This window comes from Microtus oregoni, unplaced genomic scaffold (genome assembly GCF_018167655.1).
Source record: "Microtus oregoni isolate MIOR12 unplaced genomic scaffold, Mior012 000007F_ref0000211, whole genome shotgun sequence".
NCBI classification, from domain to species: domain Eukaryota; kingdom Metazoa; phylum Chordata; class Mammalia; order Rodentia; family Cricetidae; genus Microtus; species Microtus oregoni.
The window spans coordinates 43038974-43065772 of NW_024543066.1; the positions used below are offsets into that span (position 1 = coordinate 43038974).

Sequence of the window (26799 nt, forward strand, 5' to 3'; positions counted from 1 at the left end):
AAAAAGAGTGGGGACTGGGGGCAGATGACTCAGTTGGTAAAGTGTTTGACACCTAAGCTTGAGCCAGGTGCGTGGTGTGCGCTTGTAATCCCAGTGCTGGGGAGAGAGAGACAGGTGGGTTTCTGGATCTCACTGGCCAGCCTGCCCAGCCTAGCCTGCAAGTCCCAGACCCAGTGAGAGACCCTGTCCCCAAACCCACACTGGATTGCTCAGGAATGATGACTAAGGTTGATCTCCAGCTTGCACACATACACAAAGTGTCCTGGTTTTACGTTAGAAATCTCTGGGTCAGGTCGTGAATAATGCATTTATTTGAGTGGAGCAAGGGATCGCCACACAAGGAAAAGAACCGGGCATAATGCACACCCCCACAAAGGTTCTGAGCATAAAGGGGGTCAGGCTTGCAGACAGCTCAGAGTATCTGCCCACTCCCCTTTGCTCTGCTCACCCTGGTTTATGGACCACGACCCCTCCCAACCTCACCATGACTTTTGGAGTGTAGGCAAAGGAAATGCCCAGGAGGTAGCATTGGTGCATTTGGCTCTGAGGCTGGCGGAGAATGAGACTGGGGTCTTCAAGGCTGAGCATCCGCCCAACTGGTGGCTTCCCCTCCTCAGCTCCCACCATCTGCTGCATAATCTACTGCCTTTGAGGACTCAGTGTGGGAGTAATAGTAGGAAGATAGCCTAGGGCGGGTGTGCTGGCACACACCTGTAACCCTAACACTGGGGACACCGAGGCTGGAAGATTGCTGGGAGTCTGCAGGCAACCTGGGCTACTTAGTGAAATCAAGGACAGCCAAGGCTAGATGGTGGGACTGTCTTAAGAACACCAAAAGAGGGGATGGGGAGAGGGCTCAGTGGTAACATGCTTGCATAGACATGGGGACCTGACTGATCACTAGTGCCCAAGCAAAAACCCAGCATGTAGTGGCACCTGCCTCGAGGGTGGATGGAGACAGCCTGGGGTAGGGGTGGAGACAGGGAAACTTCCCTAGCTGGCTGACCAATCAGTCTAACCAATAGATGAGCTCTAGATTCAGAGAGAAACCCTGCCTTGAAAAATTAGGTGGAGGGTCTGGAGAGATGGCTCAGCAGTTGGGAGCACTTGCTGCTCTTGCGGAGAACCCAGGCTGGTTCCCAGCACTCGTGTGGTGGCTCGCAACCATCCATAGCTCCAGTTCCAGGGAATCTGGTGCCCTCTTCTGACCTCTGTGGGCCTCAGGCACACACGGTGCACATACATACATGCAGGCAAACACTCATGCACATAGAATAAATAAATCGGGGTTTTGTTCTTAAAGTAAGTTGGAAAGTGATAGAGGAAAATGCCTGACTTTGACCTCTGACCTCCACGTTCATGTGTGCACTGTTGTGTAAACACCTGTGCCTTGGTCACTGTCCTCTTTACACCCTGCTGAAGTCCCCAGTAGCTGTTTTCTTTTTGTCCACACTATCTTTCCATTCTTCATGTCATCCACTCACCTAGCAAACACACCAAGGTACTGACTGTGCTGTGCCCCCATGACATGCCTTGCCAATGTTAGAGCTATGGAGCTGGGCAAGTGGGCAGAGCTGCTCCAGGGGCGATGGGGATCACGGCCAGGCAAATGTACTGACAGCCAAGGACAGGAAGATACTTGGGAGCTTCACGCAGGCCTTCCCACCTAGTGCCAGACTCGCCCGACCCCTCAGCACCTCCCTACTGAGCTGCTGACTTCTTATCCCATTTCTGAGGTCTTGAATGATTCTGTTAGGACCACCTTTCTCCTACACCTGGTCCCATGCTGGTGACACCCACCCCTCCCAGCAGCTGGATAACGCAGGAAAAGTCCTTGCCTTCCATCTGGGCCCCTTTACCCTAGTTGTCTGGGAAGGAGGAGAACTGAGGGCCAACCAGGCCAGCGAAGCAGCAAGAGGCACTGACCAAGCATTGGGTCAAACTGGAAAATGTGTTGACAAGGGCTACCAAGACCCTTCCCTAGTGCCTGTCTCACACACAGGAGAATGGAGGACCTTCTGCATTTGGAGGTCAGGGAAGGAGCTGCAGATCTTAGAGCTATGTCAACATGATCAGGGCCACCCACACTAGCCTGGGTACACTGGGTTTTCTGTTTACATCCTCCTGGCCCCTCTCCCGCCTACTATCCTGTTAGGAAGGAGTTCCTGCCTCAGACAAGACCAGAGCACTCTTCCTGCCTCTCCCGGGATGGCTAGTGAGCTATTTGCCCTCTTAGCTACCAGTCTGCTTGTGTCCAGGACACTGTGCTTGGCCATGGGAGCCTGAGGAAACTGTGGGAGAGGCAGTACGGTGAGGAGGCTGCAGCCCAGCTCTGAGGTGTGCCGGCGAGTGGCAGCTGGCTTCAGGAGAGCACATCTTTCACCAGGGCAGTGACCTTTATGATTCTCCCTCGTTTGTGTAGGCGCCCAGGCCCTGCCCTGGCACTACTCATCCTGCTGATTTGAAGCTCCCTGGTTGCCAGGCATGGTGGCACACAGCTTTAATCCCAGTACTGGGGAGGCAGAGGCCAGGGGTTTCTGTGAGTACAAGGTCAGCCTGGTCTACATAGTAAGTTCCAGACCAAACAAGACCCCATAGTGAGAGTGAGACTGTTTCAAAGGCAACAAAACAAAAACCCCAGCTCTGGGTGATCCAGAGTTCATCAGAAGGTGGTGTGGGCTGCTTTATGACCCGTGGGGAAGCAGGCCATTCAAGCCTAGATCCTCAGAGCAAGCAAAAGCCCCAGGTTTCTGCTCTCTCCACTGTTCCCTGAGGCCTGAAGCTCTCCCCTTTGAAGTCAATGTCCACTCCCTCAGGGCCACCTGCAAAGAAGGGGAAATGGCTAGAGCTGGTCTCCCTTTCCTACTGATCGAGCTGGTCTCTCTTGCCTGGATCCTGGCCAAGCCATACCTGGAAATACACTCCAGCTCAAAGTCTCAATGTTGTGGGGTGTGAAACAGACTGAGAGACAAAAGCCAAAGGGTTAGCTGGCACCCCCCCCCCCCCCACACACACACACACTGACCAGGGGAGGGATGTGTGCCTTTTAGGGCTGCCTCTGTTCCGGAAGGTGGAACATGCTCCTCCACCCTGGCCCCCAGCCATGGCAGCAATGCCAGGCCTGAGAGGAAAGGCCATGAAGACCACCTAGTCACTGGCAGCTCTTCCACTACATCTGCTGCCTCACTGGCCTGCCTCAGTCTACCTGCTCTCCCCCCTGAGTGTTTCTGAATGCAAAGAGCCCTCCCATCACTCCACCCCTCCCCCCCCCAAGAAAGAAACCCTGCCCCCAAGATGGCTACTCAGGCCAGGGAGGAGGTAGATGGAAACAAGGCTACCAGGTCTACTCAGACCTCACACACATGACTAGATCTCAATGTCTTCCTCCACATGCTCCCCTCATCTGCTCTAGGATCCAGAGCCAACAAGTATGTGGGGGAGGGGCTTCTGAAGCCCCTGGGAAGTAGGAACTTCGGTTGTCCGGAGGAACTCACACTCTAGCAGAACCTGTCCCAGTCAGCCCCGGGGCGTCAATATACTAGCTCCTGTCTTCTGCCCAGCCAAGGTGAGGGACAAAAGAGGGAGGACAGCGAGGAGAGTCAGCCTACTTCTGTGGTTCTGGCCTTCTTAGGGTCCAGGCCCTTTCACTGCCTCCACACCCTGAGCTAAATCTGCACGGGTGCTGCCCCTTCGCCACCGACCACTCCCTCCCTCGGGCAGAAGGGGAGCAAGGACTTGTAGCGACGCTCCTGCTCCTTCGGCACGGGGCTCTCAGGCATTCCCGCAAGTGGGACCTAACCTACTTCTAATCGCATTCCTTTCTGACCAATTAGCAACAGAGGTGGGTCCCAGAGACCAGAGGCCATTCATCACTTTCTCCCCCGAAAGGAGGCGCGGGGAGGGGGGAGGGGCAACTGAGCCCAGCTGATCGGCATACCCAGTCCTTTGACAACCAGCCCAACCCTTGCCCTCCACTCTGCCCCCGGAACTGAGGTCCTCATGGACCTGAGTGGGGCGGTGAAAGAAAGCAGACCAAGGCAAAGGTTCCTGGAAGGCGTCTTTAATTAGGATTTGGTAGTACACAAGCTCTCCGGATTGTCTGCATGAACACACAGGGACTTTAAAAGGCACAAGATCCCTCGCACAGCGACGCCTGACGGCGGGGCGCCCCCACCCCCGCCCGTGCCCAGCCGTGTGCGCGTGGGTGCGTGTCCGTGTCCCACCCCCGTGGCGGCGTCGCGCGTGTGCGTGTCGGTTTCAAGTGTTGGATTTGTACAGTACTCGCAGTCTGGGGTGGGGGTGGGGGGCTCAGTGCATGCTTTTCTACCCGGGTCCGGGGCCCCTGACGCTGCTATATACACTAAGGAGGACGCACCCCGGAGAGAAAGAGGGAAAAAAAGAGAAAAGAAAAAGAAAACGAAGAAAAGAAAGAAAAGAAAAAGCGTCCCATCTTCGTGTGTGTGGTTTTGAGTTTCTCGTGCATGCTTAGGCTGGCCGGGGTAAGGGAATAGTGCAAGCGTATAATACAGTATTATTGCAATACAAAAGGGAGTTGAGGAAAGACGGGATGAGAGGGAGGGGTGCTCAGGATTAAACCGGCTGGGACTGGAGACCTCCGGGAGGGTCTTCTTGTCAACCACCCTCCCATCCCTCGCTTCACCCCATCCCCGGGAGGGGAATAAGGGGTGTTTGTAGGGAGGGAGCTCAGTGAGGTCCTGGGGCTGAGTTTCCCCAAACCACCAGTTCCGCCTTTCACGGGGCAGGGGCCAGCCCCTCTCTGTCAATACTGTCAACTCTAGGGGCCCTGGAACCCGCCCCTTCCCCCACGGAAGCCCCTCCACCTGGGGGAGGGGGGGTCGACGGAGCAAGTGCAAAGGAAGCAGATGTTGGTCCCTGAGTTTTATTTTCGGGGATGGGAGTGGAGGGGAGAGTTGGAAATGGGGGCATGTTTGGGGAGCCCCCCAGGGCCCTTAGTAGCATATGGGGTGGGATGGGACAAGGGACACGGACTGGACATGGGCAAAAGGAAGTGGGGTTGGGTGGCTCTGAGAGACCTAGGCTCAAAGTTTGGCTCCCCCCTCAACTCTGGGCTCTTTGGCATCCATTTGCAAGGCCAAGGGTGGGGACAGCCCTATGGGCGGTGAGGTGACCGGAATGGGGATAGTGGGATAATGGGGATAGTGGCTCTTGGAGCCAGCTTTTCCCACATCCCCTCCCCCCGCCCCTGGTCTGCACCCTAACCCTGGAAGCACTCAGGGGCGAGTCCCCCACTCGTCCCCACCTTGCCGTCCAGGCCAGGGATCCAGCGGCCGCGAGCCGGCAGAAATTTTCATTGAAAAGCAAACAAAACTGTGAGCGAAGGCGGACGGCGGGGGTGCTAACCCAAGAGAAGAATTTTAGCAGGCAGCTTGGCGGGGCGGAGACCAGCTGGGGTCCCGGCCAGGCGGGGCGCGGGGCGGGGTGGGGACTCCGAGGCCGGAGGTACCTGGGGCACGCCAAGTAGCAGCTGGTTAAAAAGACCGAACGTACATTCGAGGTGCGGCGCGGCTGCAGGGGTTGGGGTGGGGTGGGTGGGAAGACGGGCCCCGGGGCGGGGACAGTGCTGGAGCGGGCAACAGACGTCCCTTACAGTTAGAAATCCGCAACAGGGGTTCGGGTGTGCTCCGGGTCGGGGCTGCTAAGTTTGCTGTCCGGAGAGTGGGTGAAGTGTACGCGAGGCTGCGGAGTGTGAGCGTGCGTGTGCGTGTGCGTGGGTGGTCATTTTCCCCACCGACAGCCTGTGCAGGATCCGAGGGCAAGTGGTGGAGTGAAGGAAAACCCAGGGAAAGGAGAGGGCTAAGGAAGGTACCCCAATTCCTTCCCCCACCTCTTCTTAGGTGGGCTCAGGGGCCTCCCAGGTTGGGAAGTCCACTGAGTATGTGTGGGGTTATCTGAGGGAGCTGGTCCTCAGCCTTGGGGCCTCTCCCTTAGGGAGAAGGATACCTTAAATGTCAGATGGTATGGGGTGGGCATGGCTCCTGCCCTGCAGTTAGGACTGTGTCGTATCTAAGTGGAGTTTGAGGTACAGCAGAAATTACCCTTAGATGTCTACATTTGCACCCCAATTGCCATATCAACTAAGGACAACAGAGAACAATCCTCTGTGTCCCCAGCCTCAACAGAGCTCCCCAACCTCCAATGGGAGCCGCATCTTCCCCAAGCATGGTTTCTCCCCAAACCACCCATTAACAACTGACAGCTTCTTCTATCCTCAAAGGCCCAGGCTCCCCCACCCCTGCCTGAACAGACAGCACCGCCCTGCCCCAGAAAGAGACCAAGACAGGGCAGAGGACAGAGGTAGGAAGGAGGGTGCTGGGCCCAGGCTGGCTCAGAGGTGCCACCCTACAACCCACTGAGAAGAACTGGGTCTGTTTTCCCTCTAACTAGAAATGAGGAGAGAGATTATTAGGCTCAGGGTTAGTGTTGGGCTGGATGCTGAGTGGTTATTGCTGTGACCCAAGCTGCCTTGAGTGTATGGGGTAAATATTAATTACGAAGAATTTAATATAGTATTTTTCACTGACCTACAGTCCTCAGGACACACCCTCTCCCATTTAGAAAATACTGGCCCTATCTACTTCACTCACAATGAAAAAATCCAATGGCTCCACACACAGAGTTCACCACGGCAACATGCACACTAGCACACACACACACACACACACACACACGCAAGCACGCATGCACACACCACCACCACCACCACCACGCCCCACTAGCAGCTACCTTTCTAAGCAGCTGCCTGGCTTGAGTTGCTTTGAGAGCTGCGATCCTGGACAGAGGTTGCAGTGGGGAGTTCTCAGAGTTAGGTCACCCGCTCTCTCTTCCCAGAAACTGCCGTGTGTGTGTGTGTGTGTGTGTGTGTGTGTGTGTGTGTGTGCGCGCGCGCAATAGCTGGAGAGGTCACAAAGATTGGAAGACAGTGACAACAGCTGGTTGAGCTGCGGAGGGTGGGAGTTTGATTTATGGTAAATTTACTGCCACTGTTTGGCCTCCTGTGTGAGTCCCCTGTCTGTACTCAGCGAGTGATGCCTGACCCCTAGCGCCCCTCCAGCGGGACTAAAGTCGGGGTTCTTACGGTATCTTAGTCTGCCCACCTAATCCTCAGTGCTGCTATCCAGCTCTTGGGCAATGTGAGATCAATGGTGGTCGTGGGATGAAGACAGAGTCTAGCCAATGGAGCCTGCTGCTCTGGGCTGCTTCAGAGCTGAATGCGGTTCCATAACAGGTGTGACTGGGAAGGAAGGAAAGATGCCGAGGGGATCAGCAGGAAAACGACATCCAGACTAAAATAGCTAAAGCTTCCCAGGGAACGAGAGCTCAGTTACTCAGCATCAGGTGGCTTTTCTATTAATTTATGTTCCTGTAAAGGGAATATATGATTAATCCATTAAAGGCGGTAACACTGGGATCTATCTCCTAGGTTAAGTATGGGGTTCAAGTGAGTTAATTTTGTCAAGTGCTCAGATCATGGCCTGGCACGTGGGAAGCGCTGTGTGACGACGAGATCAACTACAAAATGCCCGCAGACACACTGTGTGCAGGGTGTGAGTGCGAAAACACGACGCTCTGAGCGTGCCCAGGGTGCTGCCCACTGGCAAAGCTGGCGTTGGAGAAGCTGTGTCCGACCCCCAGCGGACACTCACTTTTCCAACACTCCGGGAAATTCTACAGAAGGAAAGGGTCTGACACCGCTATAGGCTCTCAGCTCGTCCCTCCATGCATGGGACCCAGAGACTTGGCCCCAGACCGTGCAGCCCTCCACCCCGTTCCACACGACCCTGTTCTAACTAACACAGGTCAGAGCAGCCCCGCCCCAAACACAGCTCTATCAAGATCACCGCTAGCGAGCTTACAAAGTCCTCCACCACAGAGGCCAGTTCACAAGGATGCCTTCTGGAGGGCCAGACATTTTGAATGGTGGCCTGGCTTTCAAGGACACCTGCCTTCCTACAAATGTTGTCCTTTGTGACTGAGAGACGGGGACAGATCCCCATCCCTAGAAGCTTGGGAAACAGTTATATGTTATATAATGCTAAAACTGAGACTCAAGTCAAGCCATTATCTTTGATAAGCCTTAAGGCACTTGGGGATCTTGAAACACCTCAGGGACAATTCCAGTCACTGAGGTGAAACTGTTCAGGTCTGGTGGTGGAGCCCTCTGGAAAGGAATGCCAGATAGCAAAGTACTTGGTGCCATGAAATCCCAGTGCTAACGAAGAGAACCCCTGCCATCACGGGGGTGGGGGAGGGTGGTGTGGAGCGCAAAGGTTAAGGGGAGGGGGAAGCAGTGCTGGAAGCAGAGAGGGGCTGCTGTGTAGCCCCGCCCCCTCCCTTGTGCTTTGTGTTTCAGTTCTTTCTCTAGGAGTCTCCCTGGACTCCCTCCCCCAACTCCTGCCTGGGCAGAAGGCAAAGCCATCCAGAAGAGCCAAGAGGACAAGAGAGCCCTGGGATTGCGGACATTGAAAAGTGAGCAGCCTGGCTTGAGGAAGACATATAATTAGAACTAGGGTCTGGTTTGGTTGCTACATGGAAAAGATGCTCTTGGCACAGGCATTAGTGTTTAAAACTGTAGGAACCACTCTCAGGCTGCTGAGCCACAGCACAATGCTGGCCATGTGCATACATGGAGAGTTCGACTCCTGGCCACCGCCCACTAGATTGAAGTGTCCCCATATTGGTTCAGGGGCCCTAAGACCGCTACTAAAATCAGGGGTATTTAAGGAAATTGATGGGCCACACAGTTGGGAAAAAACGGTCAGAAAGAAAATACATAAAGAGAAGAGCAGAGCAGAAGCAAGACCTAGGAAGCTACCAAGGACACACACACGCACACACACATATACACACTACACACACCTACACACACGCACACACACATATACACACTACACACACCTACACACACGCAGGCACACACACACTACACACACAGGCACACACGTGCGTCCACACACACGCAGGCACACATGCACATGCGCACACACTACACACACAGGCACACACGCGCGCACACACGCACGCACGCACAGCTGCAGCACCGTGTAACTTCAGTAGGTGCTGGTCATACCAGGATCTATGTAAATAGCATTCTCTGGAATTGTGCACGACACAGCCTGAGCATTCACCCGACAGCCCTGCTGTGTGCACACGCATGGATTAGCACACTCACATGGGTACATGTATCCCTGCAAACATGGTCTGCAAACTCCTTAGCCTCCTCTCCTCCCCAGCCAGGCATTACCCTTTCTGGCAGCCTCCTCACTGCCATTCCCTAAGCCTCGCTGGCTGCCGTGGGCAGGAATGAAGATGGGAAAAGGTGGGGTCCCTGCAGTGACAGGCTGGGGAACTGAGGAGTATACAAAGGGGACAGTAGGGTACTTGCCCAGGAGTGTCTAGGTCCCCTTCTGGCTGCCTACCTTGTGTCCAGTCTGCACCACACCTCTGAGAGTGGCAGACCTGAGCTGTCTGTCTGGGATCTGTTCTGAGAGATGTCCCAGTGCCTACAATCTCCTTTACCCCATTCTCCATATTGCCTGCAGGTCGCTGGGAACCCCTCTATCCATGCCCAGTGAGGACAGGGCAGTCAAGTCTCTCGGGGAGCGACACATGGGGTCTTGGGGATGCCGTGGTGACCATGAACCCAGCCTGCGCCTGTGGGGTAAGATGTGGAAGAAAAGGGAGGGACTCTGACTTGGTGGTGTTGCCATGGGAAATGTTCACTAGGTCGCAGGGCTGTCCACTCTCCATCACTGAGTACAGACATTTCCCCACCACACCCCAAGCTGGGTTTGACCAGCCTCCATCACATTCCTATTCCAGGTCAACTAAACAGACGCAGGCGCACCTCTGCTAAGGTTCGACTCCAGCCAACCCCTTAGGGGTGGATCCGACCCAGACCGGCCAAGACACAGAGTAAACAGAACCTGACCCCACAGCCAGATTGCCCCTCAGCTCCCCCACATCTTGGTTTCCCCTGGACTCTGGAGCCGCTGGTTGCTCCATCTCAGAGCCCCCGTCCTGTCCAGCTGCGCCAGCACACCACCCCTCCCTGCACCATTTTGTCTGGCCCCTAGCAAAGGAGCCCACCCGGGACCGAGACTCTGGGGACAGAGCCTCTGGTGGGGCGGGAGTTTTACAGTATCTCGGGCCGACCTTCTAGGGAGCGTATTGCACGTGGGTGGGATGGGCTGTGTGGCCTGTGATTATTGCGTCCTGGGAAGGAACCATGGTCTCTGTCTGCTCCCCAGCCCCCCCCCCACCTGCCCCCTCCAGGAGGGGGGGGGCCCAGCCTAGGTCTTGTGGGTGAACCGTGCCCACACCTGCTGCAGCTGGGACCGCGAGATGCGGAGCACCGAGGGCACGAGTCTGTGGTTGCCGGCGGCCAGGGGCGCGTGGCGCCGATGGGGAGCACGCACGGGGCTGCTCTCGGCCGAGCGGCTGCGCTGAATGAGGGAACCGGAGGAGCCCGAGGAGCCGCCGCCGCCGGGGTGAGGGTAGTGCTCCGTCTCCAGCGTGGAGGAGGAGAACACGGAGGACGCCAGTCGTCGCAGGGGGCTGTACCGCGGGAGGGAGTGCCCCGAGAGTCTGTCCTCCTCCAACTGAAAGAGACCAAGAGAGTGGAGGAAAAAGAGGCATCAGGCACAGACTGGACAGCTCTTCTCGGGGGGCCACCCACCGCTCACAGCCCCTGCGGCACCGGCGTCCCTGGCAGGGGGCGGATGGCGCTGGAGGAGGGGGCTGCAGGCTGCCCACCCAAGGTCCAGCCTCGGAACTGCCAGCGCCCTGCCCACCTCCTCCTCTCACAGCGCGGTCTCTGGGTGAGAAACCTCGGTCTCTCACCTCCTTCCGGAAGCCTTCTGGGCTTAGTCCCATCTAGCACTGGGCTCCCACTGGGCTCGAACCTTCCTGTCAGGAAGGCCCTTTTGTTGCGTCTTTTAGTCAAGCCCCCACCAAAGGGCCAGGCCGCTAACCTAACCACACTCCACATTCCTCCAGATCATTTTTAACATATTTGCAGTGCTGGAGCTTCAGTCGGGGTCTCCTGCTTGCTAAGCAAGTGCTTTGTCAATGAGCTATGACCCCCAGCCCTCCTCAGGAGATTTAAAACAGCTGCTACTCCCTCCTTGTTACTCTCAGCCTCCTTATGGGAGGTGTCGGGTTCTCAGGGACAGTGTGGGTGGACTCTGGAGTCCAAATACTCAACGTCTTATTTGCAAGAAGTCAAGAGAGTGTTTAGTTTGTTTTGCAGTTCTGGGGACCGAACCCAGGGCCCTGTACTTGCTAGGCAAAATCTCTACCAGGAAAGCTTTTTGGTTTTTTGTTTTGTTTTTGAGATAGGGTCTCATTCTGTAGCCCACACTAGCCTAAAACGCACTATTTAGCCCAGGCTGGCCTCTAACTCTTAGTACTCCTCCTGGGTCTGCCTTCCAGGAAGCAGCATGACATACACGAGGCATCAACCCAAAGATGTCTTAACCCCAATTCTGTCACTTACAGCTGGGTGACCCTTGACCTCAGTTCTCTGTGCCTCAAGCTCTTCCCCTGTAAGATGGAGTCAAAGTGGCTGCCACCTCCGAGGCTTTGAGGACCAGATATGCAGGGCACTTACAGCAGTGAGAGACTGCGTGTTCAGGAGCCCATAGAAGACAGTCCTCAGAATGGCAGCCCCCGAGTTTGCTGAGCTGGGATAGGGCAGCTACAAAGTTGGTGGTGGCCATAGGAACCCTATCTCTGTGCCTCCTGTCTCCAGGGGGACAGGGAACATGTTCCAGGCACACAGGAATGGGCATGGTGGCCTGGTGTCCACAGACTTTGCCTCTCCTTACCCCTGGCACTCTTGGTGGCTCTGAGGACTGAGTGATGGAGGAGACCCCAGGGAAAGGGGCTGTAGCTACCCTGCTCCGGTATGCCTTGCTGATGTCAGCCGGGAGGCGGTCACAAGAGACCTCCGTCAGCGAGGAGGCAAGGTTAACATTCTAACTTCATCATCTGCTCCACCCCACACCAGTCTGCTCCCTCTGTCAGCTTCTCTGGGGGCCAAGTTTGGGCTCCTTATTTTCTAGTTTGCAGTGAGAGAGAGCTAAGGCGCCCACAGCCGCTCTCAGAGCACATGAGGGGCCTTGAGTACAATATCAGAGTTTGTTCTCCATCAAAGAGGTCTTAGAAGCTGGAGCTGGATCCCAGCATGCTCTCTGCTGTAGGCTCACTGTGACCACCCATTTGTCCTCAATACCCCTATGAAGTCACCTTTGTGAGCACATCCTAGCTTCCCCCCACAAGGCCCTAGAGCAGACAAAAGTTCTTCATCCTCCTGATGGCCCTGATTGTAAGTGCCTATCTTCCCGCCTGTCCTCCCAGCCCACTCCTCTTGACTGCAAGCTCTGACCCGAGGGCTGAGAATGAGGCCTTGCTAATCCTTGTCCCCCAGGCCCAGTACGCTGTCCAGCTTGTAACACAGTAGTGTTTGGTGGCTTTCCAGCACATGTCTATATGTGTAAGGAGTGTTAATGTGCTGTGCTGTTGACCTCAGACATCTAGCCAAGACACAAACTTTGCCCAAGCTGAGCTGTCTCCTTGGCTCCTGCCAATTTGCACCTGAACCACCCCCTGAGAAGGGAGCCAGGTGTTCACATAGCCACACTATGCGCACCAAGGGACAACTCAGTGCCTAGCTCCCCATCTGCTCCCACGGCTGTTGGTGACAGGTTACTGTGTGTGTGCGGTAATATGACTTCTACAGGGACAGTTCACACATCCGACTCTGAATGTGCGACACCAGGTCTCGGAGGGATTCCTCGGAGAATCCAGGAATAGGGAAGACTCCCACAGGTTTACCACAATGTGTAACAAAGCATACATCCCCAGCCTAGCCCAAAGCATGCCCCCCAACAACAACGAAGTGAACACACGCCAGTCCGGTTTGTTCCCTCTGCCTCAGAGAACAAAGGTTTTACCTCACCCTGGTGTCCTGAAATACACACAGAACATGTCCTGTCCCATCTGTTTCACCCATAGGCAACCAAAGACACTGCATGCCTGCGGGCACATCTGCCAATGAGCCTAGCCAGCTGGAGTGCCAGCCGTGTGCACGCGCACACACACACACTGGACTGCTCCAGGCATTCTGACCCTGTGCAGACCGTCTGCTTCTCTGACCTGCATTGCTACTCTGCATGTTCGACACACATGCCTTAGATCAGGTTCCCAACAGAAACGCTGACCCAACTGCCTGGTGTTGTGTCCCGGCTCTACCATTGGAAGGCCAGAAAGCTTGCTTGTTTATTGTAGGTTACTGCTTTGAGGCTGTTTCCCCACCTGATAAGTCAAGGTCACCATGTATACTGGACCAGTCACATAAATCTGCATGTGCATCTTGCAGTGTGCCGTGCTGGCTGCCATCATCACCGTTTCTGTCATCTTCCCTGCTCTGGTTCCAGAGACAGTGATGTGTGCACATATGTCCACATCCACACGTCAAAGCACACTCAAGATCAGGGGGCTCAGAAAAAGACACACGTAGTCGTAGAATGTTAAGGCACCTCAATTCTGCATAGTATGGGGAAACCGAGACTGGCAAACACCTCTCTTCCCCACAGAAACAGTTCACTTCCTGTCCATGTCATACACCATGACTGCACAGCAGGCCTGTCGCTGGTTCTGAAAGAGTCCCCAGCATTAGCACGATACCTAGGATGCGCACAATATCTGCAGGAGAAAGCAACCTGCAAGGATTCCTGGTCCTCTTGTTCTGAGACCGGAAGGAATCAGTGGCTGGCTCACAGTGACCAGGAAGGAACAACAGAACAGAAAGCCGACTTTTATCTGTGTTTCCTTCCACTCCAGGACCACTGTCTATGACCTTTTCCCAAGTTGACATTTCCTGGGGACCCCACCCATTGTGCCAGTCCCTTCGGTTTGGGGTGCTGATGAGGGAGAACAGGGCGTGAGACGTTCTGAGAACATCTTGTTTGCCCCCACTTTCCCCAGAGCCATTTGTGGGAACAGTGGTCGTGGCTGAGTCCTAGCAGCCCGCGTACTGCCAGGGTGAAGCCTCCACATCAGGGAGCTAGGGCCTCTGTGGGTGGAGACTCATGGTCCCCAGTTTCGCATTACTATATACGGGTACAAGGCAAGACCAGATAGATATTCTCTGGGATTGGGGATCAAAGAATCACTTATAGAAAAGTCCTCCTGGCATGACCAGAGCTGCCCTGTCCGCCCAGCCATCCCAACCTGAGTGAGTGTCAAAGCCGGCTCCTGGGCTACACCCAGGCACCACACACAGCCCCATCATTAGATCACAAGTGGAACAAGCTGCAGGCTCTGAGGCAGTGCAAGAGCTGACAGTCACTTCTCAGTCAGAGGTCAGCGGGCATCCCACATAGAGGAGCTTGGCCAGGACAGTGGCTTCACAATCCTGTTCTGACAGGGTGTCCTTAGGAGGACACACACACACACACACTCACGCCCCACCATTACCACAGTGAGGCATGCTTCCGATCCCCAGATCAGCATTTCCAAATCCTTTCTCTCTCCATACTTCTTCAATCTGTTCATCTACACTAGGTACAATTGTGCAGGCCCGTAAGCTCATACACATGCTGAAGACCGTGCAAAGGACTGGAAACCAGCCTGGCCTACACGGTGGGACCCCGCCTCAAAACACCTAGAGGAGGAGGCGCCACTGCAGCCAGACAGGGCTCCCAGCATGCCTATTCTTGTGAGCTCGCTTAGGATGACCCTAACCTTCCAGTCTTCCTGCTCTACCTGCCCAAGTCCTGGAATTACAGAAGTATACACTGACACCCTAGTTTTATATGGCCCTGGGAACTGAACCCAGGGCTTTGATCACACTTCCCTCCCTGGAGCATCCCCTGGCTGGGAACGATGGGCTGCCGTCAGTGCTCTCCCACCCTGGTTTTGCTCAACTCTCTCCCTATTTCTTCTCCCTGCTCTGGTCCCTCCTGGTCAGGATTAAGGACTCCTCTCTCTCTCGTCCCTCTGTGTGCATCTAAGAGCATTTCTTAGTTTCTGCCCCAACTCTTGGACCTCCCTCTCCTGCATGGTTCTCTTGGGTACCGGCACCCACTCCCATGGTTCCTATGAGACCAGGTGACATCTCTTTCCTGAGCAATGGATTACACAACATGGCCATCCTTCAGCTAGCGAGAGATGACTGCGTCCAGTCTGAACCCACACACATGCCCTCAGAGTCCCAGGCATCTGGTGAGGTATTTCCACCCCGCAACCTGCCCTTCACCATAGCCCTTCCTTCCATCGGCCTTGCCCCATGTCACAGTCTACTTCCTGGCCCAGGCCACCAGGGTACTCTGGCTACTAAAGACATTGGCCTTCCTGCTTCTAAATCTTTACCCTTTCAATTCACTTACTACAAAGTCGCCCAAGGGATCTCAAAAGTCTCAAAGCCACCACAGTGTCATACTCCTATTTAAAAGCCTTCGATGAGTTACCCTAGGCCCTGCTTCCCACCCTCGTCAGTACTGTGCGAAGACTGCCACCACAAGATCTGTGTATGCTCTCCTTGGGGCCCCGGAGGCCTTTCGCCTGCTTTGTCACCTAGCTGGACTCATAAGACTTAGCCCACAACTTAAGCCCTGTCTGTCCCCACATACACCTGTCTGTCTCCACCATGGCCCTGTCACTGCTGGGTTCCTAGGCCAGAGGGGCTACAGTGGAACACACTAGGCCTGCCTGCACAGCTCTAGGGGGTCTCAGGATAGGAGAGTCATACACAAGTCTTACCTGTCTCTGAGGGCCCGTGGGGTCCGACTCTCTCCGTCGAGGGCGGGGTCCCGAGTGCAGGGGAGAGTGGGAAAGGCTGCCAGGCGTGGGTGGCTGGGATGTCTCTGAACGGCCATCAGCCTGGCTCAGCTGAGGTGGTGCAGGCTGAGGCAGCACCTGCCGCAGGTCCTCCTCTGCCAGCGTCTGCATGCCACGTCCTCGGGGCCTGACAGTGGGCTCTGTCCCTAGGCGTCTCCTTTCCTCACCCTCCTCAGGCAAAGGCCGCAGCTCCTCGGGCTCCTCATCCGTGGTACCTGACGTGCTCGGCTCGGCCCCAGGAGGGAAGTCCTTGAGCTCTGTCTCTTTGTCAATAATAACCCATTCCTTGCTGTCAAAGTCTTCCTCCTCAGCCAGCGGCACCGAGCGGAAGGCGTTGCTCAGGGCCTCCTGCTCCACGGAGGCTGACACGTCCATGCGGCCGCTGGCCTGCCTGTCCGCATGGCCTGTGTCCACTGACAACATCTGAGCTGGCTGTGAGGAGCAGGCCTGTCGTGAGGGTGACCCAGGCAAATCCATCCGTGACCTGCAAGAGTCACCCGAAGGGAGCTCAGTGCTGGCCTCTGAAGCCCCGAGGACATCAAGCCAGTGGCAGTCACATCAAGAGTGTGACTCCATCAACATCACTTTCTAGAAACACTTCACTTACCTATCCACCTGTCATTCATTAACAAATAAATATTCCTTAATGCTTACCATCTTCCAGGAAGATGAGCGTGCAGAAAACGAACCCATCCATCTCCTCTGGGCTACTCTGGGGAATCCAGCCTTTCCAACACTCAGCAGGTACTTACGCTCCATCTGTGGTTCTCTCCTGCTGCACCCAGGGCAAATGTACCCTGACACCTGAGTTTACAGATGGCTCCGAGCTCCACTTCTGACACCCTCCGGTCCTGCCCAGCTGGCACTTTATAACCCCAGCAGGCTGGGCCTTGAAGTCCCTAGCAACAAGCCTGAGTCTGCATTCCTTAGCCTGTACCCAGAGCCTTTCAACCTAACCGTTTTGCTCTTTCCCTAGCCAGGCCTGTCAGATTCACTCGCTTTTCTAGCTTTGGAGCCTGTCCTGGAACTAACTCTTGTAGACCAGGCTGGCCTCGAACTCACAGAGATCCACCTGCCTCTGCCTCCCAAGTGCTGGGATTAAAGGCGTGTGTCACCGCCCGGCCTCACTCACTTTTCTTTATCAGTCCACCCTCACCCCAAAGGCCTGTGCCTCCATCCTCTTCTCTGACCTTACTCTGAAGAACTTCCTGTGGTGAGCCCCTCCTCCCTACACGGACAGTTACTTGTCCCCACAAGGCACCCTGAGCCCCCACCACACCATGGACCTCAGACCGGCTGGTATATCTGTCTTCCTTACAGATAGACTGTGGCCTTCACCTGGCAGGGCCTGGGTTCCTCTAATGTCTAAACTCAGGGCACAGATCCTGCTGGGACTTGTGTCATCATCCTGAACTGTGCCTCTGACTCTCCATCAGCACTCAGAAGGTCTCTGTTCGGTGTGGCAGCAGCCCCAAAGGGAGGTGTCTCTTATACCGTGTGGTTGTGTGCGGTAAAGGAAGATGATACATAAGGAGGAAGTGTTGGCCCCAGAACACCAAGAAAAGCACCAGGCCTAACTCATGTGGGGTCAGTGACTCCTCTGCAGAGGGAAGATGCGTGGAGCAGAACTCCCATTAGCCTTTCTAAAAGACCACGCCCTGCCTGCATGGCCACCGCCTAACCCATTCTACACCGTATTTGTATCGATTTGTTAGTAAGGCTTAAAATAAAACATCATTGACAGAGGCCGCCCTGGGACTCCCTGTACATGGATGCTCACATTCCCTGAGAGCACAGTTTGTTCTGAGGGAAAGGAAGGACAGAGGTAACAAAACAGGAGGTGAGCTCTGCACGTGTGTGTTCCTGTGTGTCTAGAAGACAAGGGTGAGAACTGGGACACCCCAGCCTTATCTGCTCTCGTGCCCCAAGTGCCACCAAGCCATCCTACTCCTTCCCTATGGCGGCATCCTGAACCTTCTGTAGCAGAAACTCTCTTCACCCACCCCTTCCTGCCAGTCTCGGGGGAAACTGCCAGTGTTTCCCCGACTGCTCCCGAGCCAGTAGCTCTTCCAAACTCAGGACACTTGCCCTCTGGTCTCCACTCATGTCCTTTCCTTACTTCTCCGTGTCCATAGGGCTCCATGCTGCCACGGGTGAAGATGAGGTCTCTGGTGGTGCCTGGCAGGACTGCCCAGGTAAGCGAGTGTATGCTGTCACACACGGAGGGACCCAGACCTGTCTTGGGTTTGTCTAGCCCCCAAACTGGCACTGTGTCCGATCTGGAAGATTGGGACAGTTTAGGGCAAGGTCCAGGGGAGGGGCCATGGCTGGTGTGGGTCATCAGGAAAGATACTGAGTGGGTATCAGAAAGGATGCCCTCTTCCTTCAGGGCCAAGAGCTTCTTTTCTCTTTCCAGTGCAGAGAAGGCCCTGGTCTACTTTGGAGCAAAGGTCCTCAGAAGCTAAGGAAAATCAGTGACTTCCATCTTCCAGGAGCCCCTCACCTGGTGTCCCATCCACTCAGGTGGTGGCCTGGCTAACCCTTGCCAGCTACACCCACCCACAGCCAATTTACCTCCTCCCACCTTCCAAAAGCCAATTCCCTCAGCACCCCCTGCAACCCTTCCTCTCACCAACCAGGTTCCTGCTGGGTCCCTCTACTCTCAATTCATACCTCTTAGGCCCCCAAATCTGTCTCACCCTACCACCAGCAGTCCCTTAAACTTCTCTCAGGCTCTCTGCCTGCAGGTCAAAGGAAGCCCGCCTCTACTGCTCTTCGGGCACCTGTGAATTGTTGTCTAGGAAAACGTCATGCAGAACCACGACCTGGGTCCAGACACTGGCCTGTCCCATTCTTTCCTCCATGGATGTCCTACCAGAGGCCACCAACTGACCCCAGGTCAAGCGCAGCCTTCACCATGCTTTCTAGAGTTACCCAACTACTGCTTCATAGATGACCTTCCACAAACCAGCCACACTGATGAGGGCAGACGGGACCAGAAGGCCTCTGTCACCCGAGCCCTGTCTACAAACTCACCTCCTCTCATGCAGGTCTGCCCGCCCATCAGCTGCTGTAGATAGTCTCTCTGACTCTGGGCTGTTGACCCTCCGGTAGCGTAGAGACCGTACTGGGGTTGTTGGGGAGTCTGGGGGGGCACGCACTGGGGAACTGGGAACCCCTACTCCTCGACTCTGCTCTTCCTCCACACAAGGGGTCTGTAGAAGAGAGGATACTGTGAGTTGGGGTTCACAAGCTGGTTATGGGTCGGAGGCTTTCTCACGTTTAAAAGAGACACGAGGCAGGTTGGTGGCAGGTTGGAAGGACAGGGCCAAGGGCTGGGAACCCAGATGGGGATGGCTACCCACACCCTTCTGCCTGGATGCAATTACTTTGCCGATGTTGATGCGCAGTTTGTTGCGGTTGACATCTGTCTCCTCCCACACTTCAGCCTCAGGACCCCCAGTGTGGGGGACAAGGTGGGGACCAGGGCCCAAGCCCTCTGGAGGCCTCCCAGGCAGGATCGGGGGTGCATTCTCCTGGTCACTCAGGTGCTCGCCCTGGAGCACGTCCTCAGTGTTCTCGCGAAGCAGGTCCCCTGGTACTGGTGTCACATTGACCACTCTGGGGAGAGCAGGAGAGTCATGGGTCAGACTGGAAGGGACGTCCTCTTGTCTCCTTAACTTCCTGCCAGCACAGGCCCTGGGGAAATCTCCAGAGTGGACACTCCATTGCCATCCTTGACCCACAGGCCTCTGAGACCAGACCATCGTCACACTGGCAGGGACTGGCACATCCCCACTGAGCCCCTCCTTTTTAGGGGACTTGTGGGTTTCCCAGCCCTTGCTGCAGTCCACTGGCAGTGCCTCGCTCCTTCCAGACCCCAGAGAAGTCTGAAAAGACCCTATATACTCCTTATCCAGAAACCTTTTTAAAAAGATGTATTTACTTTTTTGTGTATGAGTGTTTTGCCTGCATGTATGTCTGTACACCATGTGTGTGCAGTGCCTGAGAAAGTCATAAGAGGGAGCTGGATCCCCTGGTCTGGAGTTACAGACAACTGTGAACCACCATGTGTATGCTGGGAATCTAACCCAGGTCCTCTGCAAGAGCAGCCAGTGTTCTTAACTGCCGAGCCCTCTCTTAAGTTCCATGTGTCAGCTCCTTAAGACATTTCATTTTCTTTCTATTTTTGTTGTTTATTTTTATCTCTGTGTGTACACAAGAGTACATGATACCATATGCATGTGGCGGTTGGATGACAACCTTAGTGGCTGGCTCTCCTTCCACCTTGAGACGCAGCTGTGGCGTGTGTGTGTGTGTGTGTGTGTGTGTGTGTGTGTGTGTTCACCTGTGTGCATGCATGTGGAGCCAAGGGTTGGTGTGGGAATATCTTCCTCTAAGGTTCTTCACCTTGTTTTTTGTTTTTGTTCATTTCTTTGTTTTGTTTTTTTGAGAGAGTGTCTTACTATGTCATCTTGCCTGGTCTGGAACTTGCTATGTAAACCAGGCTGGTCTCAAATTCCCGGAGATCTGCCTGACTCTGCCACCTGAGTACTGGGATCAAAGGTGTGTGCCACTCCACCTAGCCCTCACCCTGTGTTTTGAGACAGGGTCTCTTAATGGACCTGGAACTCATCATTTCAGCTGGACTGACTGGCCAGCTGGCCCTCAGGTCCACTGAGGTAAGGTTCTCATGTGCATCAGGTTAGCTGAGCTGCAAGTTCAGGGGTTTCTGTCTCGCCACAGGGACACATAGATTCCAGGGGTGCACTACTGTGTCTCCTTTCTGTGGGCGCTGTGGACCCTGCCTCAGGTCCTCACACTTGGCCTGCAGGTGATTTATCCACTGAGCCACATCCCCAGTCTCTTCTTTCTGTTTTTAAAACAAAGTCTCCCTGTGTAGCCCAAGGTAGTCTCAAACTTATAATCCTCCTGCCTCATCCTGCAATTAGATATGTACCCTCATGCCCCACTTCTCCGAGTAACCTTAGTACAGAACTGGGCCACTGTGGTGTGCCAGCAATTTCTGTGACATCTTCCTCCCAAAGGCGGCCCTGGATTAGGTGGTGCAACGGCCAGTCTTGGCTGTCGACTTGACCACGTCTGCATTTAACTAAAACCTAAACAGCCAGGCACACCTGTGAGGGGTGTTCTTAAATCGTGTGAAGTGGGAAGACCCACTTCTAACCTGGCTCTATCTTTAAGGTGAGAAGATCCACCTTGAATCCAGACCTTTCGAAGTCAGAAATCCACCTTTAATTTGAGCCATGCCTTCTGCCTTTAGCCTTATAAAGGACACGGAGGACAGAAGCTTGCTCTCCTTTGCCTGCTTGTTCTTGCTGTCACTGACAAGTTCATTCTTTCACTAGCCTTAGAGCCTACTTCAGTGTATACTGAAGACCAGCAGAGACATCCAGCCTCGTGGACTGAATTCTTGGACCTTCCATTGATACACAGCCGTTGTTGGACTAGCTGGATCACAGCCTATAAGCCATCTTAATAAATATATTCATTCTATAAGTCTTGTTTCCCTAGGGAACCCTGACTGGTAGAGGTGGGACCCTTTAGTCAGGATTCTCCCCCAGACACCCTTCCATGTGCCTCACACTGTTCTGAAATCACTGGCCACCTCCCAGCATTGGCCGACGCCCTGTGAAGGCAGGGGTCAATGTCCCTCTGAGCCCCATGGCATCTGGATGTGAGATATACAAGTTTGTCTACAATGAGGAAGGGAGGCTGCAGCTCAAGTCGCTTCCTTAGTCAAAAGATCTAAATGAGCCGGGTGGTGGTGGCGCACACCTTTAATCCCAGCACTCGGGAGGCAGACATAAGCGGATCTCTGTGAGTTTGAGGTCAGCCTGGTCTACAGGTCGAGTCCCAGGCTAGCCAAGGCTGCAGAGAAACCCTGTCTTGAAATTAAACAACAAAAAAGCTCCAAGAAGATACCCACTCCAGCTCAGATTCAGCACAGACCGTGACGGGATAGCTCAAGGACCCAGCATGAAGACACAACCAGGGTCCAAGGAGGATGAGAGGAGCTGGTCTCCTGGCGTCAGACTCACCCGAACATGGCTGCTGTCTGCCGGGTGTTCTGCTGGGGTGGGGTGGAGGTGCTTGTGGACAGGAGGGTATCAGTGCCTGCCTTCTCCCAGTCAAAGGCCTCATTCTCAGCAATGCCCCGTTCCTTCATGCTGTTCTCAAACACCGACATGATCAACTGCAGGGGTGGGAGTGGCAGGAGGACAGAGAGGTGACCCCGGGGCTAGCCAAGTGAAAGGGGCAATGGCTGGGATAGCAGTGGGGGGAAGATGGGGACTTCCGGCTCAGAGACGGGCCTCGAGGGGGCACTGGAAGGAGAAGGGCACATGGGTTTCAAAGGAAAACATAGCACAAAGCCCTATGCAAATGATCATCTTGGATTAAGCCCACCAGATGGACACTAGTCCCCTGAGACCTGTCCCCTGAGGACAGTCTCCAGACTCTTCCGCCATTCCTGTCATCTTAACAGGCACATCAGTGGCCCTGAACCACTGGGTTCCCTCATGGTCTTAGGCCTCTCTGCAGGCTGCTGCCTCTGTTGGGGTGCCTTTCCCACCGTCCTCCCTGACACCTGCCTCACCCTCCCATACAGCTCCCCCTCATCACTGGGCACAGAGCCTTCCTTCTGCATTATCCCCATGCTCCTCTGCCCATTCTTCACCTCTGGCAGTCATCACGGGGCTTTAGTATGTAGGTGTGTGTAACTGTGTGGACCAAGGGACTCAATGAGGCTGAGCCAGGGCAAGAAGTGGGGTGTCAGCTCACCAGCAACTGGGATGCTGGGTTCAAGAGGTAGCAAGTGGCTACAAAACCTCTGAGCAGCCCAGGGCATTCAAGGTTGGGCTGGCTCTCTTCAGAGCCAGACTTGCTTTGGTGTCTACTGCGTGACGGACACCGAGTCCCTGCAGTGGCCACCACTGTGCCTCATGCACAGCGGTTTCTGGGTAAACACTGATGATGTGTGTCTACAGTCTCCAAACAGAACGACAGGTGTCGTGAAGTGTAGCGACGGAGCTGTGGGGAGGGTTAGACCTGGAGTCAGGCAAGCATTCCTCCCCACAGTGATGTTGATGAGGGTGTGACTGTTGTACAGCATCCTCCAGGGTGCGGTGATGCTGGCACCCTCAGTCACATACACAATGTGACACACAATTATGTGTAGTACATAACACTATGTGCTTGACTTTGGGTTGTGTGTTTATTTTCTTTAATTATGTGTATATGTGAGTGGAGGGTATACATATGAATGCAGGTGCCATGGGCCAGAAGATGCTGTCAGGTTCCCTGGAGCTGGGCTTGTATGTAGTTGTGAAACTCCTGACATGGTGCTGGGCACTGAACTCGGGTCCTCTGCAGGATCAGCATGCGCTGTTGACCAGTGCAGCATTTTCCTAGCCCTGATCTTTGTTGTTGTTGTTACTGAGACAGGGTCTCCCTGTGCAGCCCAGGCTGACCTCAAATTCATGATTTTACTGCTTCTGCCTCATGGGCTCTGGGACTACAGCTGAGTATCACCACACCTGGCAACACTAGTTTTTAAATCACTATTTTAGAACATACACCCTCTACTTAAAAAAAAAAAAAAAAGTTGACTGAGGTTGGTTATGAGGCTATGTTGGTAGAATGTCTGCTTGTCTGCCATGCAGGAAGCCCTGGGTTCAGTCTCAGGCACAGCACGGCCCTGGGCACGGTGGCATGTGTCCTAAATCCCAGCATTTGGGAGGTGGAGGCAGGAGGGTCTGAAGTTCAAGGTCATCTTCAGCTACACAGTGAGTTTGAGGACAGCTGGTCTACAAGAGACCTTGTCTCAAAAACACCAGCATTGTAATCTGCTACAGCTTGGGAGGCTTGTGTTTACTGGTCTCTTACTTGGGTCATTTTTCTCTTGAGTTTTACTTAATCTCATCTTGTTTGCCATGCTGTAGGACCAGGGGTATGAAGGGGAGGTCCTGTCCAGGTTTGGGAAGTGAACTCTTACATGGCATTCAGGGACATTTTAAGGATGGTCTGTCAACAAGGGATGCATCACTGTCTCTGAGCCCAGCCCTTCTCTTAACCACGAGGTCTATCTACCCTCAGTTTCCCATCTACGAACAAACATCCCAGTTAACTTCCCGCAGAGTTCTGCTTTCAAACACATGATGGTCACTCCCCTCCCAGGGTCTCATTATGTCACCCAGCTGGTCTGTCCTCAAACTCACAAAGACATCTGCCCCCTGCCCCAAGTGCTAGAATTAAAGGTGTGTATGACCATGCCCCTGCCTCAAACGCTTGACTGTGATAACACAAGAACACTGCGTATACTGGGGAGGGTCGACTCTTGAAAAGTCTGAGCAGAGACTGCTTTAAACAGTTTGGTACAGGTAGAAGATCAAGGGGACAGACACAGGGGCAATCTTGAAGTATGCCAGGCTACAAGGGTGCATCACTGCTGGGAGCCTGAAGCTTCTCAGTTGTGCCCCAGGCTGGGGGTACCTGGTAATCAGGCTTGGTGAAGTAGTCAAGGCTGGCGATGTGGTCCAGAAAGAGATGGAACTCCGAGGGCATGTGCTTCAGCAGCATCCGGTGTTCGTACTTCTCCTTGATCATCCCCACCTGCTCCTGGAGGGGTGCGGACACAGACACAGCAGGTGAGGCCCAGCTGTTTTACCCTCTGTCTCTTCCACCCAGCGGCGGGAGCCTCACCTTGTCCTTGATCTTCCTCCAAGGTAGCTGGCCCACTGCAAACTCCACCAACATGTAGAAGAGGGACCACAGGTCATCGTGGCGGCCCATCTCCTGAGAGGTACGAAGAGCGTTACCTGCAGTTCTCACACCCTCCTCTGAGAAGGGGTGGTGGACCCTTTTCTGGGGACGTCTGACACCCGGACCCAGACAGACAAAGCTGGGATCTCTCTGACTGTGGCTCGTCCTATACCTCAGCACGCAGACACCACAGTAAATGGTTCTGTGAATGTTTTGTCCCTTTACCAGGGATTTTCAGTGGGAAGAGAGATGACGAGAGCCCAGAAGAGAAGGACATCACGGGAAGCCAGCGGTGACACTTTCCTCCCACTCCAAGTTTCAGGGGCTGACTGGCTGCAGCCCACACCCCTTTCTTTTCTCCCCACCTCGACATCCATGGCCCACTTCATACCCAACTTTGTCCTGCAGCCCTTAGTCCTTAACTCAGGCTAGGCCGCTCACTCACCCGGTTCTTGTGGGCATTGACCGAGGCATAGCGAACAGTCCCCCGGAACCCGGCCACATTCCGAGGCTGTGCAAAAGAGACAACAGCTCAGCCACACTGTCAACCCTCCCACCACCAAGACTAACTGCCCACCTCATCCTGATACCCAGGAGCCCAGACTGTCATCCCAGGGTGGGATGTACTGATAACTGAAAAGAACCCAAGCCTGCTTAGGCAGCCACAAGGAAAACAGTGAAGTGTTCCCAGACCAGAGAATCCTTAGAGCCCCCACCATCCTCATGCCTAGTGGTACTCACGGGCCGGACGTCCCCTGTAGTGTTAGTATACTGCCGGGCCAGCCCAAAGTCCAACATGTAGCACTTTCTGTAGGTGGAAGGCAGCCGGCCCATGGCAAAGTTGGACTGTGGGAAGACAGCAGCTGTGAACTGGGGTCCAGCACCCCCAGACCCACTAAGACACTGCTGTGCCAGCATTGACGGGCCGCCCCCACCCATGGATCTTACATCCACCCACATTCATAGGAGGACGGCTGTCGCATCTCAGCAATAGAGCAGGTATGGCTATCCTCAGTATAGAGACACAGGAAGGGAGGGTCAAAGGCTGAGGGGGTGAGATGCCCCCTCAATCACAGAACTGGTGAAAACAGGCTTTGAGTGCCTGTCCACCCTGCTCCAAACCCTCAGCTCCCTACAGTGGCAGAGGGGATTGGTATGGCTGCCTGGCTCAAAATCAGCTGCCCTGTGCCTTTTCTTGCCGTGTGCTCTTAGGCCGTTCACCCAGCTTTACCCCTTTAGGTTAGAGGACTGTACTTTATTTTTCTAGCACCAAGATCCAAGATGCCACAGAAAGTCAGGTGGCCTCTCCTGACCTCCTCACCTCTAGACTGAGGGACTACATGGGGTCATGGGCGAGAGATGCAGAATGGAGGGCAGAGATGAGAGCCAGGCACTTGGCCTGGCATGGCCGAGAGGTGAGAAAGAGGAGATGGGGTTCAGTGTGGATCTAGAAATGCTCAAGTACAAGAGGCTCCGGCACTGGAGCGGAGCAGCTACGCTCCGGCAACAAGAGTGGAGCAGCCAGACTCCGGCACTGGAGGGCTCAGGCTCATCGCTCACCGGCTTGATGTCCCGGTGCAGGAAGCCCACGGAGTGAATGGCTTCGATGGACTCCAGGATCTGCTTGCCCAGCCGCAGTGTAGTGCTTAGCGTGAAAGTACCCCTCGGCTGGCTGCGGCGCAGGTCAGCCAGGTTCCGACCCTGGGTGGGGTGGGCGAGATGGACAAGATGGGATAGGTGGGGAACTTTCCAGCTGCCACCGTGACGGCCACCAAGCCTTGCCCCCAAAGGGTTATGCCTACCTCTACCCATCGCATCAGAAACAGAAACCTCCCCTCCCCATGCTCCGCCCAAGTCACACGCTAGCTCTGGGGAAAGAGGTAGGAGGACAGGTCCCAGGGACATACCTGCAGCTGCATCACCACGTAGTTAAACTTCTCGTTCCGGCCACAGCCAATGAACCTGCACACGTGGTCCTTCCCTGCAGGGCACAGAAACAGGGCCTCCCAAGTCCCATTCCTTCCTCCTCGTGCCCCACCACACACACACACACACACACACACACACACACACACACACACGCTACCTTGCAGGTTGGCACACACACACACACACACACACACACACACACAC

General features: G+C 54.7%; 1 protein-coding gene across 5 annotated transcripts in view; it reads right to left on the reverse strand.

Moving 5' to 3' along the window:
* Ttbk1 (tau tubulin kinase 1) overlaps nt 1-26799 on the reverse strand; it is a 42777-nt gene that overhangs the window by 7605 nt on the left and 8373 nt on the right. For 3 of the 5 annotated variants that reach the window (XM_041656472.1, XM_041656471.1, XM_041656469.1), the window contains exons 4-14: nt 26574-26647; nt 26227-26367; nt 25408-25512; nt 25112-25177; nt 24607-24699; nt 24397-24522; nt 21945-22099; nt 19272-19503; nt 18919-19097; nt 15805-16366; nt 10362-10640 (exon numbers count right to left, since the gene is read on the reverse strand). In XM_041656472.1, the coding sequence (XP_041512406.1) occupies nt 10362-10640; nt 15805-16366; nt 18919-19097; nt 19272-19503; nt 21945-22099; nt 24397-24522; nt 24607-24699; nt 25112-25177; nt 25408-25512; nt 26227-26367; nt 26574-26647 (2012 nt within the window). The remainder of the gene's footprint in view (nt 1-10361; nt 10641-15804; nt 16367-18918; nt 19098-19271; nt 19504-21944; nt 22100-24396; nt 24523-24606; nt 24700-25111; nt 25178-25407; nt 25513-26226; nt 26368-26573; nt 26648-26799) is intronic. The other 2 variants (XM_041656474.1, XM_041656473.1) reach the window with 1 other exon arrangement.